The sequence below is a fragment of the Geotrypetes seraphini genome, chromosome 10 (genome assembly GCF_902459505.1).
Source record: "Geotrypetes seraphini chromosome 10, aGeoSer1.1, whole genome shotgun sequence".
NCBI lineage: Eukaryota > Metazoa > Chordata > Amphibia > Gymnophiona > Dermophiidae > Geotrypetes > Geotrypetes seraphini.
This window is the reverse complement of record NC_047093.1, coordinates 144,453,895-144,472,478: the sequence shown is the minus strand read 5'-3', so window position 1 is coordinate 144,472,478 and position 18,584 is coordinate 144,453,895. Positions and strand designations below refer to the sequence as shown.

The 18,584-nt window shown below is 49.0% G+C and overlaps 1 protein-coding gene across 1 annotated transcript in view; it reads right to left on the bottom strand.

The window, feature by feature from the left end:
- Window positions 1–18,584, bottom strand: part of KASH5 (KASH domain containing 5) — a 116,737-nt gene that overhangs the window by 51,892 nt on the left and 46,261 nt on the right. The window contains exons 10-12 of the mRNA XM_033960874.1: window positions 3,996–4,073; window positions 3,648–3,704; window positions 3,363–3,422 (exon numbers count right to left, since the gene is read on the bottom strand). Of these exons, the coding sequence (XP_033816765.1) occupies window positions 3,363–3,422; window positions 3,648–3,704; window positions 3,996–4,073 (195 nt within the window). The remainder of the gene's footprint in view (window positions 1–3,362; window positions 3,423–3,647; window positions 3,705–3,995; window positions 4,074–18,584) is intronic.

The window sequence follows — 18,584 nt, the reverse complement described above, 5'->3', positions numbered from 1 at the left end:
TCTCTTGATCCACCAAGGACCAATCATCAGACTCAGGTCAATAATACACTCAGCCCAGCTAAACACGGTGTGAGCTAAGAGCCCCCCACAAATAGCTGTCTGGACCCCCAAGGCAGAGACATTAAAATTCTGTTTAAGGAGAGCCTCCAATTTATGCTCCTCAGAATCATGTAAGACAGAACTGCCCTCTACGGGCACAATATGCCGCTTTGAAATAGCTGAGACCACCGCATCTACCACTGGCAACTTCAAGGTAGCCCTATCCACCTCTGGAATGGGATACAAATGAGCCATGGAGCGTGAAAACCAAAATGGCTCCTCTGGCATATCCCAATGCGCCAGAACAATATCCAGAATATCCTGATGCATAAGAAAAGAGCGGGATGCCGGGCAAATCCCCTGAAGAAGGGGGTCCCCCACCCGCAGGGTCTCAGATGGCGGCTCCTCACAACTTAAAACCGAGGAGACCTGCTGAATCAAAAGTGGGAGCTCGTCTCTGTGAAAAAGGCGCACCATGGATGCCTCCTTGCTGGTAATCGGAAAAAAATGAGGCCCCGCTACCAGCGGCCGTCCCCTAGAGGTCACTCCAAGGCTCCAGGTCCTCATCGAAATCTGCACGCTACTCAGACCACAAGTCTTCGGCCCAAGCTACCCGCGGGCGCTTGGATGAGGGAGGAGGAGGAGGAAACGCGAAAGTAGTAGATGGGGCAAAGCCGTAAAGGGTGCGGGGGGCACAACCTCCCCTGAAACCCCTAGGCCAATTGCAAAACCCCCGGCCACCTGAAAATAAGCTCTGCATAAATTAAAAAATAGATCAGGGCGAAAAATCCCCCTGGCGGCCCCATGGGACCGCCTGCCCGAGCAGGGGTCAAAGCTGAAACCTGCCCCTGTTTTTCCAAGACAGGGGGAAGATCACCTGAGGTGGCAGAGCAAATGGAGGGTTTATTATGCAAAAATGGTGAAGTTCCTGCCAGAAATAAACCCTCCAGGGCCCGTAGCGGCTAGGAAGCCTGAACTGTCCCAGCCACTAAAGCAGGCAAGCCGGCACCTGCTGTTAAAGAAACAGCTGAGAGGAAATCCCTCCGTGGGCGGTGGAGGAAGACCGGGGTTTCCCACTGCTTCATGCCGATTCATGAGGCACTAGCAGCGGGGAGCCCTGGACACCTGCAGCCGCTGCCGACAAGGCCCAAACAGCTGTTTTCAGGCCGCTTGCGTCTGGACCAAATTGTGCACCTCTCCTCCTCTTCTTTTCATATTCAACCAACCGCTTTTATAAAGCGATCCCACCCTATTTGTTTTACCCTCTTCCCTCTTTCTCCTTTCTTCTTTCAACATGTAACTTTCCCCCCATCCTTCCTACTCTCCCTCACATTCAAGTCTGTCTAGTTAATGTCTTTAGTGTGCACTTTTTATTATTTTTTTTATATATATATTTATCTATCTTTTTTTAAAATTTTTATTGTAAACCGGCCAGATACTTGTTGATGGTCGGTATATTAAAAAAAAAAGAAGTGCTCAATTGCTCCATATGCGACCTATCTAGGAAAAAAGTGCCGGTTAGTCTGCTGCTAAAGAAACAGCTGAGAGGAAATCCCGCCGTGGGCGGTGGAAGAAGACCGGGGTTCCCCACTGCTCCATGCCAATTCGTGAGGCACTAGCAGCGGGGAGCCCTGGACACCTGCAGCCGCTGCCGACAAGGCCTGAACTGCTGTTTTCAGGCCGCTTCCGTCTGGACCAAATTGTGCACCTCTCCTCCTGAGAAATGCTCAATTGCTCCATATGCGACCTATCTAGGAAAAAAGTGCCAGTTAGTTGAAAAATACAGTAAAATATAGAAAATTTAAAGGGAAAGCAACCCTTCAGACCGGCACTACCTCAGGATTTTTTTTTCCACAGAACAGGATTCTTGCAGAAATAGCTAAGAAGAAAAAATTTAAGGTTGGGCAAACTGGATGGACCATTCGGGTCTTTATCTGCCGTCATCTACTATGTTACTATGTAACAGACTCCACTAGCTCTCTAAACAATATGCCTTACCACCAGGGGGTAAGGCTTATTGTTGAGGCACCTCTACAAAAATGTTGGGGAGGTGGAGGAAACGGGGGGAGGGACCCCGTTCGAGACCCGCCGGGTTTGACACTCCTGAGGTCGGACAGACCCCCAAACAGGGCCCACCCAAGCTCAATCTGGCAACAAAAAGGGACAAAAATTCCTAAACAAATTCCAACAGCCCAAGAGAGATGGTTACAGCTCACCACACCTGCTGGAGACTGAGAGAAGACTGAGATAATTAGGGAGGGGCATATGATATGTACAGTTCCAAAGTTTTGTCTCAAGTCTCCATCTGCTGGTCATGATGAGATAAAACAAAGTCTCACAAACATTGAAATAATCCAAATCTGGGCAACCACCAACAAACTAAAATTAAACACATCTAAAACCAAAGTTCTATACTTCCAAACTCCCTAACAGATGGCACCAACAAGCATCACTCTTCGATCGTACAAGACCCTCCCTGTAGAAGAATCCTCCAAAATCCTAGGTTGCATACTTGACTCCACACTTACCATGAAACCACAAGTCTCCAGTCTCCGAAAGAAATTCCTCTATACTTTGAGACAACTAAGATTAATCAGACCATACTTTCACCCGCACCACTTCTCCCTAATTGTACAACTGATGATATTGCTACAACTAGACTACTGCAACTCCATCTACATATGACTCAACACCGCTTTAATCCACAAAATGCAACTCATCCAAAACACAGCTATCAGATTAATCTTCAACCTGAGAAAATATGACTCGATTACAGTCTTCATCAGGCAACTGCACTGGCTACCCATCCCATCACAAATAACCTTCAAAACTTCATGCATCATTCACCGTATACTTTATGGAAACTCTGCGGCTCCTCTTGTCCAACTCTTCTCTAAAGTATGGTCTACCTCCCACAGAATCCTCAGCAGAATACTTCTAAATCTCCCCTCCACAAAAAATCTTCTATACAAACATGTTTTCCACTCCATGCTCACCTTTCTTGGTATAAAAACTTGGAATGACCTTACTGAAGCGATCAGAACAGAACCTAACCACACCATATTCCAGAAGAAATTGAAAACTCTGCTATTTGACAATTACCTGTATCCTCCCCTTCCCCCTCTCTCTCCTCCTCCCCTCCTCTTCTCCCTCCATCCTCATCCCTCTCTATAAGTCGCCTTGAGCCTACCTAGGTATGAGCGACGCAGAAAGAGAAGATTAGATTATATTAGATATATACCCACTTGTAAGCTCCTACAGTGCTAAAGAAAGAGAGGTATGAGGCACAAACAACCCAGATGCTAACTGCTGTTTCAGGTCACCTGAATCATGTCTTGGTACTCCTCCAGTGTTTCCTTCAGCTCCTCAGCCTGGTTCACACTCTGTTAACAGCCACAGGAAAGCAATGTTAGGGCTTCTCTTGCTTCAGGAAATAGGACAAGTGTGGGGAAAGAGGCAAAATGGTTTTTGTCAGTGAGAGAAAAAAGAGTGAAGACCATCAGCCCTTACTAAAAAAATGTGTGAAGGTGTGGCTGGATACAGAAGAAAGAGGCTGAAATACCAGGGAGCTATGAAGTTAGCAACCCCCAGCCTGAGTTGGTGCTCACCTGCCTAAGAAGGACATCTTTGCGGATGAGGAAGTTTTCATAATCACCGAGCTGGTGCTGTGGAAAAAAACAGAAGAAGCCAGTCCTCTCTGAGATCTCAAATTCTATTTCAGATTGATGTAACGCATCACAATATAATGGCTCAGTCCTGTGTCTAATTGTGTGTACAAGCCTGTCTAAAGATAATCATTTCTTACCTATGAGGCAAGAAAGTACATTAGATAACAGGGAGAGGTCAGATTTGGAAAAGCTGGTTGCCTTTTGCAAGCTAGCATGGCTTTTTGGGATCTTAAGTGTCTGAAAGAATGCACTGTGGTAAAAGGCTGACACATAGGATAAGACCCATACCTGCAGATCTACAGTTTCTGAAGCCAGCTGGTCGATCTTATGCCTCGCCCGCACTCTCTCTGCAAGGAGCTTCTCATTCTGGAAAACAGCCACAGCCTCAGCATCACATCAGGTACAAAATAAGGGGACCTGTAGCTGGGCAGATTGACAAATTTCTGCAACAACCCCACCCCCTTCCAACTCAGAGAGAACTTCTGGAAACACAATGTTCCACTGAAGAAGAGACTAGGGAGAAGCTGGGTACTGAGTGGAGTGTAATAAGTCAAAGTGAACCTGTTATATACCTTTTCAAAAAGGTAACAAGAAGATACTAAGCAGTATATTTAAAACAAACCAGACAAAATATTTTGTAACTTAAGCCCTAGAATTCCTTACCAAAGGATGTAGTAAAAGCATACGGAAACAGAGTATATGCAGCCTCACTTGATGGTGAAGTCTCTGACTGAGCCTAATGACATCGATACTCTTAGAGCTTACTGAGCATGTGCAGGACTGCCCTACTACTTGAGCCCCTCCCCTCTGCCTATCAGTTTTTTCCTGACCCATTCCTGTACAGTCATAGCTCTCCCCTTTCTCAGAGAAAAATATTAACAGGAAAAAGAAAAAGTCAGGAAAACCTTAGCTTTCTAGCCCTTAGGGCAGTAATAAAAAAGTGTGAAATTTTGACCTGTTTCTCAAAGTTCTTCAGTGACAGGGAAACTGATTTCTTCAACTACCAGATTTTTGACTGTGACAACTAATCGCAATTATTTTTGGCTAGAACAACAATGGCCTCAGAAGCTCCTGCCACTGAATAGTTTTTTTTATTTTCATTTTTGGTAGCGGCATATTAGACATGGAGTTCTAATTCATGAGTGGCAGTGGCTCTCCCTCTCTTTTTTATCTCATTGGGGAGATGCCACTGAAGAAGCTGTGCCTATCCCAAGTCATTTTGAATTCAGACACAGCTAATTTATTCTATTTTTACATTGACACGCTGGATCAGAGCACTTGTACCCTTGCTTCAGATCCAGTTTTTATCACATGTTGCACTTCAATGGATTCTCATTGGTCACTGTGGTTGCTCACATCCCCATATAGTTACCTTGGAGTTCCTATCCCTCATTCAATCCTAGTGGGCTTTCCATGCTTTTCATCTCTCTTACAGAGCCAGAAGATGCTATCTTTCCTGCACACTTTACGTGCCATCCATCATATCTTTGAGAAACCATCTACATTTCATTCCCTCTTAGATCAACTTTGAGGCAGCTACTTTCTCTCATTTCACATTTTTACATCCCTTCATTGTTAAATGAAGACCCATGCTGAACTCTCAAACCTCATACACTGCCAAGGGACAGTCTGCATACCTTATGAATACTCAAATACAGTGGTACCTCGGTTTACGAGTGCACTGATTTGCGAGTGTTTTGCAAGACGAGCAAAACATTTGCAAAACCGGCGCCTTGGAAACCGAACGTGGCTCGATTTAAGAGCGCCCCCCCGCGATCCGGCACCCCTCCCCGCCGCGATTGGGCACCTCCCTGCCACGATCCAGCACCCCCCCCCCCGACGCGATTGGGCAACCCCTGATGCTTCATACCGTCATCTGGGCACTGGCATGTCCTGTGCTTGGTGCCGGTGCCCGAAGATCGGCCTCCTCTTCTGCTGGGCCTTGAGCATCTGCGCAACCTGGGGAAGAGTGAACAAGAAAAGGACCTGGGTATACTGATAGATAGGACCCTGAAGCCGTCGGCACAATGCGCGGCAGCGGCAAAGAAGGCAAATAGAATGTTGGGCATGATAAAGAAAGGAATCTCGAGTAGATCGGAGAAAGTTATAATGCCGCTTTATAGGGCAATGGTCAGACCACACTTGGAATACTGCGTCCAACATTGGTCTCTCTACCTAAAGAAGGATATAAAACTGCTGGAGAGGGTGCAGAGACGAGCAACAAAACTGGTGAAGGGTATGGAGAAACTGGAATACGAGGACAGACTTATAACACTAGGATTGTTCTCCCTTGAGAAAAGGAGACTGCGTGGGGATATGATCGAGACCTTCAAATTACTGAAAGGAATCGACAAAATAGAGCAGAGAAGATTATTTACATTGTCCAATTTGACACGGACTAGAGGACATGTAATGAAGCTAAGGGGGGACAGGTTCAGGACTAATGTCAGGAAGTTCTGCTTCACTCAGAGAGTGGTTGACACCTGGAATGCCCTCCCAGAGGAGATTATTGCGGAATCGACCGTCCTAGGCTTCAAGAGCAAACTAGATGCATATCTCCTTAAGAGAGGCATATAAGGATATGGTGGACTATAAATTACGCCAGGTGTACACCTGCAGGGCCTCCGCGTGTGCGGATCGCCGGACTTGATGGACCGAAGGTCTGATCCGGAGATGGCAGTTCTTATGTTCTTATAGCTTTGTGTCGTCTGCAAACTTGATGATTTCACTGGATGTTCCTTCTTCCAGGTCATTTATGAAAATATTAAATAAGATGGGTCCAAGTACTGAGCCCTGGGGTACACCGCTAGTCACTTTTTCCCATTCTGAGAACTTCCCATTTATGCCCTCTCTCTGTTTTCTGTTCTCTAGCCATTTGCCTATCCATCTTAGTATATCTCCTTCTATTCCATGGCCTTGTAATTTCCTGAGAAGTCTTACATGTGGAACCTTGTCGAACGCTTTCTGAAAGTCCGAGTATACAATATCCCACCGGTTCTCCACTATTAGTTTGTCTGTTCACTGTCTCAAAAAATTGAAGTAGGTTTCGTCAAACATGATTTCCCTTTCCTGAAGCCATGTTGACTGGCTCTCATCAGGTCATGTGTGTCTAAGTGCCGGACTATGCTATCTTTGATCAGCGCCTCAACCATCTTTCCAGGGACAGCCTGGCACTCCTCTCGATCCTTTTTTAAATATCGGCGTGACGTTCGCTATCTTCCGGTCGTCCGGTATCTGTCCTGTTTTGATTGACAGGTTGGCAAGTTTTTGCAATAGTTCTCCGATTTCAAATTTCAGTTCTTTTAGGACTCTCGGATGAATTCCGTCTGGTCTAGGAGATTTATCACTTTTAAGTTTATCGATCTGGTGATAAATCTGGTCCAAGTCCACTTCTACTGTGGTGAGGCTGTCCTGTACGACTCCCTTGAACTCTTTTACTGTGTCAGGTATTGTTGCGGTGCATTCCTCTCTTCTTTTTCAGCGGAATAGCCATTTCTTACATTCCAATCTTCGCAGTCTGTTAAACATACTGACAAGTCCTCTCAGTTTACATGGGTACATTTAATCCGTCCAGGTGCAAGTTCACCAATGGTTTTTCCTCTTCATTGTCCACTTGACTTCATTCTCTTATGCCTTCTGCATCTCTTGGATACTGGTCTCTAATCACACACTCTCGTTTTATGAACCTTCGGTATCCAATAAGAGACCCTCCTCCAGTGTAGGATCTATTGTTAGGGGTAGATCTCTTAGTCCAATTCCTGTCTAAACCATTGGAATCTGCTTCCATTATGTTCTTTTCTGGGACATTAGTTTTGTCTCACTGCTTTCAACTTCACTTGAGGATGTAGTGAACTTCAAGCATACCTTACTTATTCTACTTATCTCATACATTTTTTCCTACTAGAGTGTCTTTTTCCAAACTCATCCCAGATTCTTTCCTACACTTGGTACGAATTTTCATCTACACCAATCTATTACTTTATCATCGTTGTCTCTTCCTTTGCATTCCTCTCCAGCAGACCAAGGTCTCCATACTGTCCACTGCATAGGAGCATTATGTTTTTACCTCTAGGCAACTACTCAGTTTGCCAACCAATTCAGCTGAGGAACACAAGAACACTAAAAACAATAAAATGCAATATGATAGAAAAGAGAAAGAACTCTTCTCTCCAATAGCACATTGTATTAATTTGTGCTTACCCAGATCACACCTGATTCCTCCTGTGTCAATTGTGGATCACAGAAAGCGACCTACAGTTTCTACATGGCAAATTTTCATCTTAATTCTAATTCAGGATGTTTCTGAAGCTGCATTTTGGTCCGCAGTGCATCCATTTTTGCTGCACAAGAGCTCATATTCAACCCCCTGGCAGGGCATCAACTTCGAGCTACAGCAGCTCCAATAGCCAACTTGAAATCCGCCCCAATCTAGGATATTTTCAAATCAGCAACCTAGTCTTCTGTGCATACTTTTACAATGCAGTGCTGCTTGGACCACACTTTAGCTCCAGATATTCGCTTTTGACAATCAGTTTTACATAATCTCTTTGAATTATAGACTGTTTTCCACCTCCCATATGCTTTTTCAGCTTGGGACTCACCATCAAGTGGGACTGCATATCCCCTGCCTATCTCCAGAGAAAGCAAAGGTGTTCTCTGTAGACAGCAGGGGAATGCAGCCACACTTGCCCGCCCTCCATCCCCTCGTCTCCTCTTCTAATGCTAGGAACAAAACTGACAGAGGGGAGGGGCTCGAGTAGAAAGGCAATCCTGCAAATGATCAGTAAGCTCAAAGACTTACTATAGCTAGGGGATAGTACCGATGTTATTAGGCTCAGTCAGAGACATCACCGTGGCTGCATTCCCCTGCTGTCTACAGAGAACATCTGTTTCAAGTAAGCAACTTTGCTTTCCTGGAAGAAAGTCCACAAACTATTATTAAAGTAAATATGGGGAAAGCCACAGCTTATCCTTGGGGATAAGTAGCATGGAAAGGAGAAATTAGGTTCTTACCTGCTAATTTTCTTTCTGTTAGCCTGTAGACCGGTATAGTTCCTTATGGATGGGTATTATACCTCACTGCTACCAGCAGGTGGAGACTGAGATCAAACTTGTATATCAGTATAGCTTCCCCTTAAGAATCCAGTCTGCCGAATAGCCAAGCAGAACCTAGGAAAAATCTTAACTGAAAACGGTAAAATACACTCCGAACACGAGTGTAACAACAACAAACATCTGTAAACAACTGTTGGAACATGTGTAGAACTTTATCTTGGAAAATTCCCACAGCTCACCAGCTAAGCTAGCTGAGCCATCACCACTCTTCTTAATTATCCCTGGCCCTAGAAAAATACTAGAACCCGCAGAAAAAGCAAAATCTACACACGAGCAAAAACCCGCAATCACCGCACAAAGACAGATAGAGTGGGGAACAATACCAGTCTATAGGCTAACAGAAAGAAAATTAGCAGGAAAGAACCTAATTTCTCCTTCTGTATCACCTAGTATAGCAAAGTTACTGTAACAGATGTTATCCAGGGACAGCAGTCAGATATTCTCAACATATGGGTGACGTCATCCACAGAGCCCCGATGTGGACAGCTTCACAAGCAGACTTGCTTGAAGAACTTTTAGAAAGTTCGTGACTGCCGCACCGCACATGCGCGAGTGCCTTCCGAGGTAGGGTGCACGTCTCCTCAGCGTCTCCTCAGTTAAGATAGCTAGCTAAGAAGCCAACCAGGAGAGCTGGGTGGGTTGTGAGAATAGCTGCCTGCTGTCCCTGGATAACACCTGTTACAGTAACTGTGCTATACAGATCTACCAGGTGATACAGGAGAAATTAGGTTCTTACCTGCTAATTTTCTTTCTGTTAGCCTGTAGACCGGTATAGTTCTCCACCCTATCTGTCTTTATGCGGTGATTGCGGGTTTTTGGTCGCGTGTAGATTTTGCTGTGCTTTATCCCAGGACAAGCAGGCTGCATATTCTTAATATATGTGTGACCTCCAAGCTAACCAAAATGGGATGGTGGGAGTGTTGGCAATTTAGGAGAATAAAGTTTGTAATATGGCCTGGCCAAAGTGACCATCCCGTCTGGAAAAAGAATCCAGACAATAATGAGAAGTGAAAGTATGAACCGAGGACCAAGTGGCAGCTTTGCAGATTTCCTCAATAGGAGTAGATCTAAGGAAAGCTACGGATGCCACCATGGCTCTAACTTTATGGGCTGTGACTCGACCCTTTAGGTGCAGTCCAGCCTGAGCATAACAGAATGAGATGGAAGCAGCCAACCAGTTGGAGATGGTTCGCTTGGAAACTGGATGTCCCAACGTGTTTGGATCAAAGGAGACAAGAAGTTGAGGAAAAGAACGCTGTGGCTTAGTCCTTTGCAAGTAGAAAGCCAAAGCATGCTTACAGTCCAGAGTATGAAGAGCTGTTTCTCCAGGATGAGAATGAGGCTTTAGAAAAAACACTGGTAGGACAATAGATTGATTGAGATTAAATTCTGAAACAAACTTTAGGTAAGAATTTAAGATGAGTACAGAGGACCACCTTAACATGATGGAATACTGTGAAAGGTGGGTCCACTACTAAAGCTTGTAGCTCACTGACTCTGCAAGCAGATGTGAGAGCAATGAGAAAGATATTTTAGATGAGCCAAAGACATTGGTTCAAATGAAGGCTTCATCAATTGAGCAAGAACAACATTGAGATCCCAAACCACTGGTGGTTTGAGAGGTGGCTTGACATTGAGAAGTCTTTTCATGAATCTGGAAACCACGGGATGAGTAGAGAGGTGTTTCCCTTCTATAGGCTAATGGAAAGCAGCAATTGCACTGAGATGGACTCGAATGGATGTTGATTTGAGGCCTGATTGAGATAAATGCAACAGGTAATCCAAAACTGAAGACAAGTAGGTAGATTGAGACTCCTTGTGATGACTGGTGCACCAAGCAGAAAACCTAGTCCATTTCTGGTTGTAACATTGCCTAGTGGTCCACTTCCTGGAAGCCTCTAAAATGTTCTTGACAGACTGAAAGAATTCTAGATTGGCAGTTATGTTGAAATGTACCAAGCTGTCAGGTGCAGAAACTGCAGGTTGGGATGAAGTAGAGAACCCTGACTCTGTGTAAGCAGAAACAGAAAATCTGGTAGATGTAGTGGCTCCCTGCTGCTGAGTTGAAGTAGAAGGGAGAACCAAGGTTGTCTGGGCCACCAAGGAGCTATGAGAATCATGGTGGCATGTTCCATGTTTGAGTTTGACGAGTGTCTTGAGAATGAGAGGGAATGAAGGAAACGCATACAGGAATTTGCTTGTCCATTCCAGAAGAAATATATCTGCCTCCAGGCATTGAGGAGAGTAGATCCTGGAGCAAAACTGAGGCAGCTTGTTGTTGTGGGGAGAGGCAAAGAGATCTATTTGAGGAGTTCCCCACTGAAAAAAAATGTGATGAAGAGGCGATGAATTGAGTGTCCATTCGTGAGGTTGTAGAAGACGACTCAATTTGTCCGCCAGATAGTTTTTCTCCCCTTGAATGTAGACTGCTTTCAGAAAGACGTTGTGAAGAATTGTCCAATTCCAAACCTTCTGAGCTTCCTGGCAAAGAGGGAGGGATCCTGTTCTTCCCTGCTTGTTGACATAGTACATGGCGACTTGATTGTCTGTATGAATAAGGACTACTTGATCGTGAAGAAGATGTTGAAAAGCTTTGAGAGCATTGAAGATCGCTCTGAGTTCCAACAGATTTATGTGGTTCCAACGATCTGTGCTGGACCAATGCTCTTGAGTACAGAGACCATTGAGATGAGCCCCCCCAAGCGTAGGTTGAGGAATCTGGTGAGGACCTTCTGATGAGGGGGTGTTTGAAACAGTAAACCTCTGGAGAGATTGGAAGAGAGCATCCACCAGTGGAGAGACTGTTTGAATGAAGGAGTCACTGTAATGTGCTCAGAAAGTGGATCGGAAGCCTGCGCTCACTGAGATGCCAGGGTCCACTGAGGAACTCTTAGGTGAAGTCTGGCAAAAGGAATCACGTGAACTGTGGAGGCCATGTGACCTAGTAGAACCATCATGTGTCTCGTTGAGAGTGAAGTGAGGGATGACACTTTAAGGCAAAGGTGATTGAGAGCATCCTGACGTTGTTGCGAAAGGAATGCTCTGAGGTGCACAGTGTCCAGTAGAGCTCTGATGAACTGTAGGTTTTGAGAGGGCTGTAGCTGGGATTTTGGAAAGTTGATTTCAAACCCCAATTGTTGTAGGAACCAAATTGTCCGTTGGGTCGCTACAATAACCCCCTGAGATGTTGCATCTTTGAGCCAGTCGTCCAAGTAGGGAAAAACCTGGAGACCATGGCTGCGCAGAGCTGCTGCCACCACCCTGGGAGATGATGCCAGGCCGAAAGGCAGCACTCTGTACTGAAAAGGAGAAATTAGGTTCTTACCTGCTAATTTACTTTCTTTTAGCTTCTCCAGACCAGTAGAGGTTAACTTTACGATTGGGTATATATCTAATCATGACCAGCAGGTGGAGACTGAAAACAAAACTTTGGGACAGTATATCCTAGCCCCTCCTCTCTATTTCCCTCAGTCTGCCGAATAGCCAAGCAGAACCAAGAACTGGAAAACAACAGAGAGAAAAAACAATACTCCGAAAGGAGTAACAAATAACATACCCAAAAATGCTGTTGGAAAATGCAGAGGAGAAATTCCCGAAGGAAGAAGGTCCCCACAGCTCGCCAGCTAAGCCAGCCGAGCCACAGCCGCTGTTCTTCAATTCTCCCCGGCCCTAGAAAAATACTAGAACCCGCAGCAAAAACCAAAAACTGCCCGCGCAACAGCCCCAACAACAACAACAACAGACAGGGTGGGGACCTCTACTGGTCTGGAGAAGCTAAAAGAAAGTAAATTAGCAGGTAAGAACCTAATTTCTCCTTCTTTAGCACTCTCCAGACCAGTAGAGGTTAACTTTACGATTGGGACGTACCAAAGCAGTCCCTCTCACGGGCGGGACCCCCGAAGGGCCGATACCAGAACACGCTCACCGAACACCGCGTCCCGACGCGCCTGAACATCTACCCGATAATGCCGAACAAATGAATGCAAGGAGGACCAAACCGCAGCCTTACAAATATCCACCGGAGGCACGAGCGACGACTCAGCCCAAGAAGCCGCCTGACCCCTAGTGGAATGAGCCTTGAGAAACTCCGGAACCGGCTTCTTACTCAGAAGATAAGCGGAAGCAATCATCTCCTTGATCCAACGCGCAATAGTAGCCTTAGAAGCGCCAGCCCCCCGACGAGGACCCGCCAGAAGCACAAAGAGATGATCGGAGCTCCGAAAATCCCGGGTCCGCTGCACATAAGCATGGAGGACCCGACCGACATCCAACATGCGCAGCTGTCGTTGCTCAGAAGAACCCTCCCGACTACCCAAGACCGGGAGGACCACCGATTGATTGACATGAAAAGGAGAAACTACCTTCGGCAGAAAGGAAGGAACAGGCCGCAAAACAACCCGCTCCTTCGAAAACTCCAGGAAGGGAGCCCTACAAGAGAAAGCCTGTAGCTCAGACACCCGTCTAGCGGAAGTAATGGCCACCAAAAAGACCGACTTCAGCGTAAGGTCCTTCAACGAACAGCCATCCAACGGCTCGAAAGGAGGGCGCACTAGAACAGAGAGAACCAGATTGAGATCCCAAGAGGGAATCGAGGGCCTTATGGGAGGCCTGATCAACTTGGCCGCCCTAAGAAAGCGAATCACATCAGGAATGGCTGACAAACACTGACCTGTCACCAGCCCCCGAAAAGCCGACAGGGCCGCCAGATGAACCCGAAGAGAAGACCAGGCCAGGCCCCTATCCAGGCCATCCTGCAAAAACTCTAGAATGTTAGGCAGAGAAGCGCGAAAGGAGACCACTCCCCGCGCTCGGCACCATTCCTCAAAAAGACGCCAAACCCGTACATAAGCCCGAGAGGTAGAAAGCCTCCGGGACCCCAAAAGTGTAGAGATCACCTTGTCGGAATATCCCTTCTTACTCAGGCGGCCCCTTTCAAGAGCCAAGCCGTAAGACAAAAGGGAGACGGGTCGAACATGGGAATGGGACCCTGCGTCAGAAGATCGCACTCGAGAGGCAGAGGAAGAGGATCCGCCACCAGATGCCTCACCAGATCCGCATACCACGGACGACGAGGCCAATCCGGAGCCACCAAGACCACCAGCCCCGGATGGCGAACAATGCGAAGCAGTACTCTGCCTACTAATGGCCACGGAGGGAACACATACAACAGCCCCTCCGTTGGCCACGGTTGGACCAGAGCATCCAGACCCTCGGCCAGACCGTCCCTGCGACGACTGAAGAAGCGGGGTACTTTGGCGTTGCCACTTGTAGCCATCAGATCCATCAGGGGCTGCCCCCAAGCACGCACTAGCAACTGAAACGCCTCGGCGCCGAGACACCACTCTCCCGGATCCAAGAAGTGACGACTGAGGAAGTCCGCCTGAACGTTTTCTACCCCGGCAATGTGAGAGGCCGAGAGGTCCAGAAGATGCGACTCCGCCCAAACCATGAGCCGAGCCGCCTCCTGCGCCACCAGAGTGCTCTTGGTGCCCCCCTGACGATTGACATAAGCCACCGCCATGGCATTGTCCGACAGGACTCTGACCGACTTGCCCAACAAAAGGGAGTGGAAAGCCAACAGCGCTAGCCGGACCGCCCTGGTCTTCAACACGTTGATCGACCAGGAGGCCTCCTCCGTGGACCAGGTTCCCTGAGCTGAGTGACCCAGACACTGGGCCCCCCAACCCAGGAGACTCGCATCCGTAAGGAGCACCGTCCACTGCGGAAGATCCAGACCCACCCCCTGAACTAGGTGAGGGGTCCGGAGCCACCAACGCAGACTGCAGCGCGCCAAGCCTCGCAGGGGAACCGGAACATCCATCCCGTGCCTCTGGGGAGACCACCTCCGGAGCAGAGCATACTGGAGAGGACGCATGTGGGCCCGCGCCCACCTCACCACGTCCAGGGACGCCGCCATCGACCCCAGGACCTGGAGGAAATCTCGCGCCCGAGGACACCGGGACGCCAAAAGCAGGCGAATCTGAGACTGCAATTTGCTCACCCGGGCCTCTGGGAGGAAGACCTTCCCCAAGGAGGTGTCGAACAGCACCCCGAGGTACTCCAGACGCTGAGCCGGAACCAACCGACTCTTGGAAAGGTTGACCACCCAGCCCAGCGACCGGAGAAACTCCACCACCCGAGCCGTAACCCGGGAGCTTTCCTGCAACGACTTGGCCCGAATTAACCAGTCGTCCAGGTAGGGGTGTACCAGGATGCCCTCCGACCGCAAGGCTGCCGCGACGACCACCATCACCTTGGTGAACGTCCGGGGAGCCGTGGCCAGCCCAAAGGGAAGCGCACAGAACTGATAGTGCCGACCCAAGATCGCAAAGCGCAGGAAACGCTGATGAGAGGTCCGAATAGGAACATGCAAGTAGGCCTCCGTCAGATCGAGAGAAGTGAGAAACTCCCCCGGCTGAACCGCCAGAATGACCGACCGCAGCGTTTCCATACGGAAAGAGGGAACCTTGAGAGCCCTGTTGACCCCTTTCAAATCGAGGATGGGCCGAAAAGTCCCCTCCTTCTTGGGCACCACAAAGTAAATGGAGTACCTGCCCGTGCCCCACTCCGGGGGGGGCACTGGAACTACTGCCCTGAGATCTAGCAAGCGCTGAAGGGTCTGGCGAAACGCCAGCGTCTTCCCAGGAGTCTGACACGGAGAAGCGAGGAAAAAATCCGGCAGAGAGCGGGCGAACTCCAGGGCATAACCGTCCCGCACCACCTCCAGGACCCACTGATCGGACGTGATCTCGGCCCATTTGGGAAAAAAGTCGCGCAGCCGGGCCCCCACCGGAACCAAGGGGGGCGCCGGCAAGGCGTCATTGTGCAGGACGGGAAGCGGGGGAACCGGCGGAGGGATTCCCTGCCCCCCGACGGGCCCCCCGAAAGGGCTGCATGCGCTGGAAGAACCTACCCCGGGAAAACCCCGGAGACTGGAAAGAAGCAGCCCCACGCCCAGGGCGATACTTGCGAAATTCCCGCAAACGCCCCCGGGCCGCACCACCCCGAGACACCGGGCGGGCACGGTCCTCCGGCAAACGGGGAACTTTCGAGTCCGACAGAGTCTGAATCAACTTATCCAAGTCCTCTCCAAATAAAAACGACCCCCGAAAGGGAAATTTAGTAAGCTTAGCTTTGGACGCAGCATCCGCCGCCCAAGCGCGCAGCCACAACACACGCCTTGCGGCCACGCCAAAAGCCATGGACTTAGCCGAGATCCGCACCAAGTCATACAGAGCATCCGAGAGGAATGAGGCAGCCATCTCAATCTTCGCTACCTCCTGATCCACCAGAGACCAGTCGTCAGACTCTCGATCCAAGACCCGCTCCGCCCACCGAAACACGGCGCGAGCGACCAGTCCCCCACAAATAGCCGCCTGGACCCCAAAGGCAGAGACTTGGAAATTTAGCTTAAGGATGGTCTCCAATTTGCGCTCCTCAGAGTCCCGCAAGGCAGAACCGCCCTCAACAGGCACGGTATGCCGCTTGGAAATAGCCGAGACCACCGCATCCACGACTGGCGAAGCTAACGTAGCCCGATCCCCTTCAGGAATGGGATACAGGCGAGCCATGCTGCGCGCCAGCCGAAACGGCGTCTCCGGCGTTTTCCACTGCTCAAGAATAATATCCCGAATATCCTGATGCATAGGAAAAGAGCGGGAAACGGAACGGATCCCTCGTAACAGAGGGTCCCCCACACGCGGAGTCTCCGGCGGCGCGTCCTCAAAACGCAAAGCCGAAGAAACCTGTTGAATAAGGTCAGGCAGCTCATCTCTCTGAAAAAGGCGCACCACGGACGCCTCGTCACTGGAGAACGGGAAACCCGACAACCCGCCGCCAGCTTCCGTCCCCTCCAGAGGGTCCTGGAATTCCTCAGAAGGGTCCAGGTCCTCCTCCAGACCGACACGTTCCTCCGACCACAAATCCTCGTCCCACGACACCCGCGGACGCTTGGACAAGAGAGGCGGCGGAGGGGACGTCACGTCAGACGAGAGAGGCAAAGCCGCAGGGAGCGCGGAGGAAACCCCACCCCCCGAGACCCCCTGGGCGCAACCGGGACCCCCAGCCGCCTGAAAATAGGCTTTGCATAATGAAAAGAAAAAATCAGGGGAAAAACCCCCCGAGGGTCCCAAGGGACTCCCTGCCACAGCAGGGGACCCAGCAGAAACCTGCCCCTGCTTAGCCAAAACAGGGGGAAGGTCACCTGAGGTGGAAGACAAAATGGAGGGGCCAGACAGAGAAGATGGCGTCTTTCCCGCCAAAACAGCTCCCTCCATAGCCTGCAGCGGCTGAGAGACCTGAAAAGTCTCAGCCGCTAAAACAGGCAAGCCGGCATCAGCTGTCAAAATATCAGCTGAGAGGGAATCCTCTAAAACCCGACCGTCGGCGGCTCGGGGAATCCCTCCGTGGGCGGACGGAGAAGACCGGGCTTCTCCACCGTTCCCTGCCGACTCGCGAGGCACCATCGGCGGGGAGCTCTGGGCGCCTGCAGCCGCTGCCAACGGAGCTCCTCCACCGCACCGGCCTGAACACCGCTTGCACAGGCCGGCCGCGAGTGCCTCGCGTCTGGAGCACAATGAGCACTTTTTCCCTTTAGAAGTGCTCATTGCTCCATACGCGACCTAGCTGTAAAAAAGTGCCGGTTAGTTGAAAAAATACAGTAAAATACAGTTTTCTTAAAGGGATACAACCCTCCAGACCAGCACTACCTCAGGATTTTTTTTTTTTTTTTTTTTTTACAGAACAGACTCCACAGGCTCTCGAAGCAATATGCCTTGCTTGATTTAGGGGGCAAGGCTTACTGCTGAGGCTCCTCTAAAAAAATATGGGGAGGTGGAGGAAGTGGGGGGAGGGACCCCGCTCGTGACCCGCCGGGTTTGACACCCCCGAGGTCGGACGAACCCCCAAACAGAGTCCGTCCAAGCTCCGTCCGGCTAAAAACAGGGACAATAAACCTCTAAACAAATTCCAACAGCCCTACCAAGGGAGATGGGTACAGATCACTCAACACCTGCTGGAGACTGAAAGAAGACTGAGGGAAATAGAGAGGAGGGGCTAGGATATACTGTCCCAAAGTTTTGTTTTCAGTCTCCACCTGCTGGTCATGATTAGATATATACCCAATCGTAAAGTTAACCTCTACTGGTCTGGAGAGTGCTAAAGAATGATGATTTCCCACCCGAAATCTGAGGAACTTGCGAGAGGCTGGATGAATGGGAATGTGAGTGTAAGTCTCTTTGAGATCCAGAGAGCATAACCAATCATTGTGATCTAGAAGGGAATACAAGGATGTTAGAGAGAGCATCCAAAATTTTTCTCTGACAAGAAATTTATTGAGAGCTCTGAAATCCAGGATAGGTCGCAGATCCCCCATCTTATTTGGGACTAGGAAGAAACGGGAGTAAAACCCCATGCTCTACTGTTCCAAAGGAACCTTCTCGATGGCACAGAGACTAAGCAGAGCTTGAGCTTCCAGAAGAAGGGCAGTCTGGGACGGATTGGAAGGATACTCTTTTGGAGGAAGATCTGGTTGAACCTGGATGAAGTGAAGAGAGTAACCTTCCCTGATGATTGTGAGGACCCAGAGGTTGGATGTAATGAGTTTCCATCTTTGATAGAAATGATGGAGACGACCCCCTATGGGAAAAACATTTAAAGGCTCAATTCTGAAGTGTAGCATGGCAGATGCACAACTCCGGACGATGATCAGGTCCTAAACACTGTACACACCACTTGCGTGGGTCAGTGAAGGAGATCGCGCAT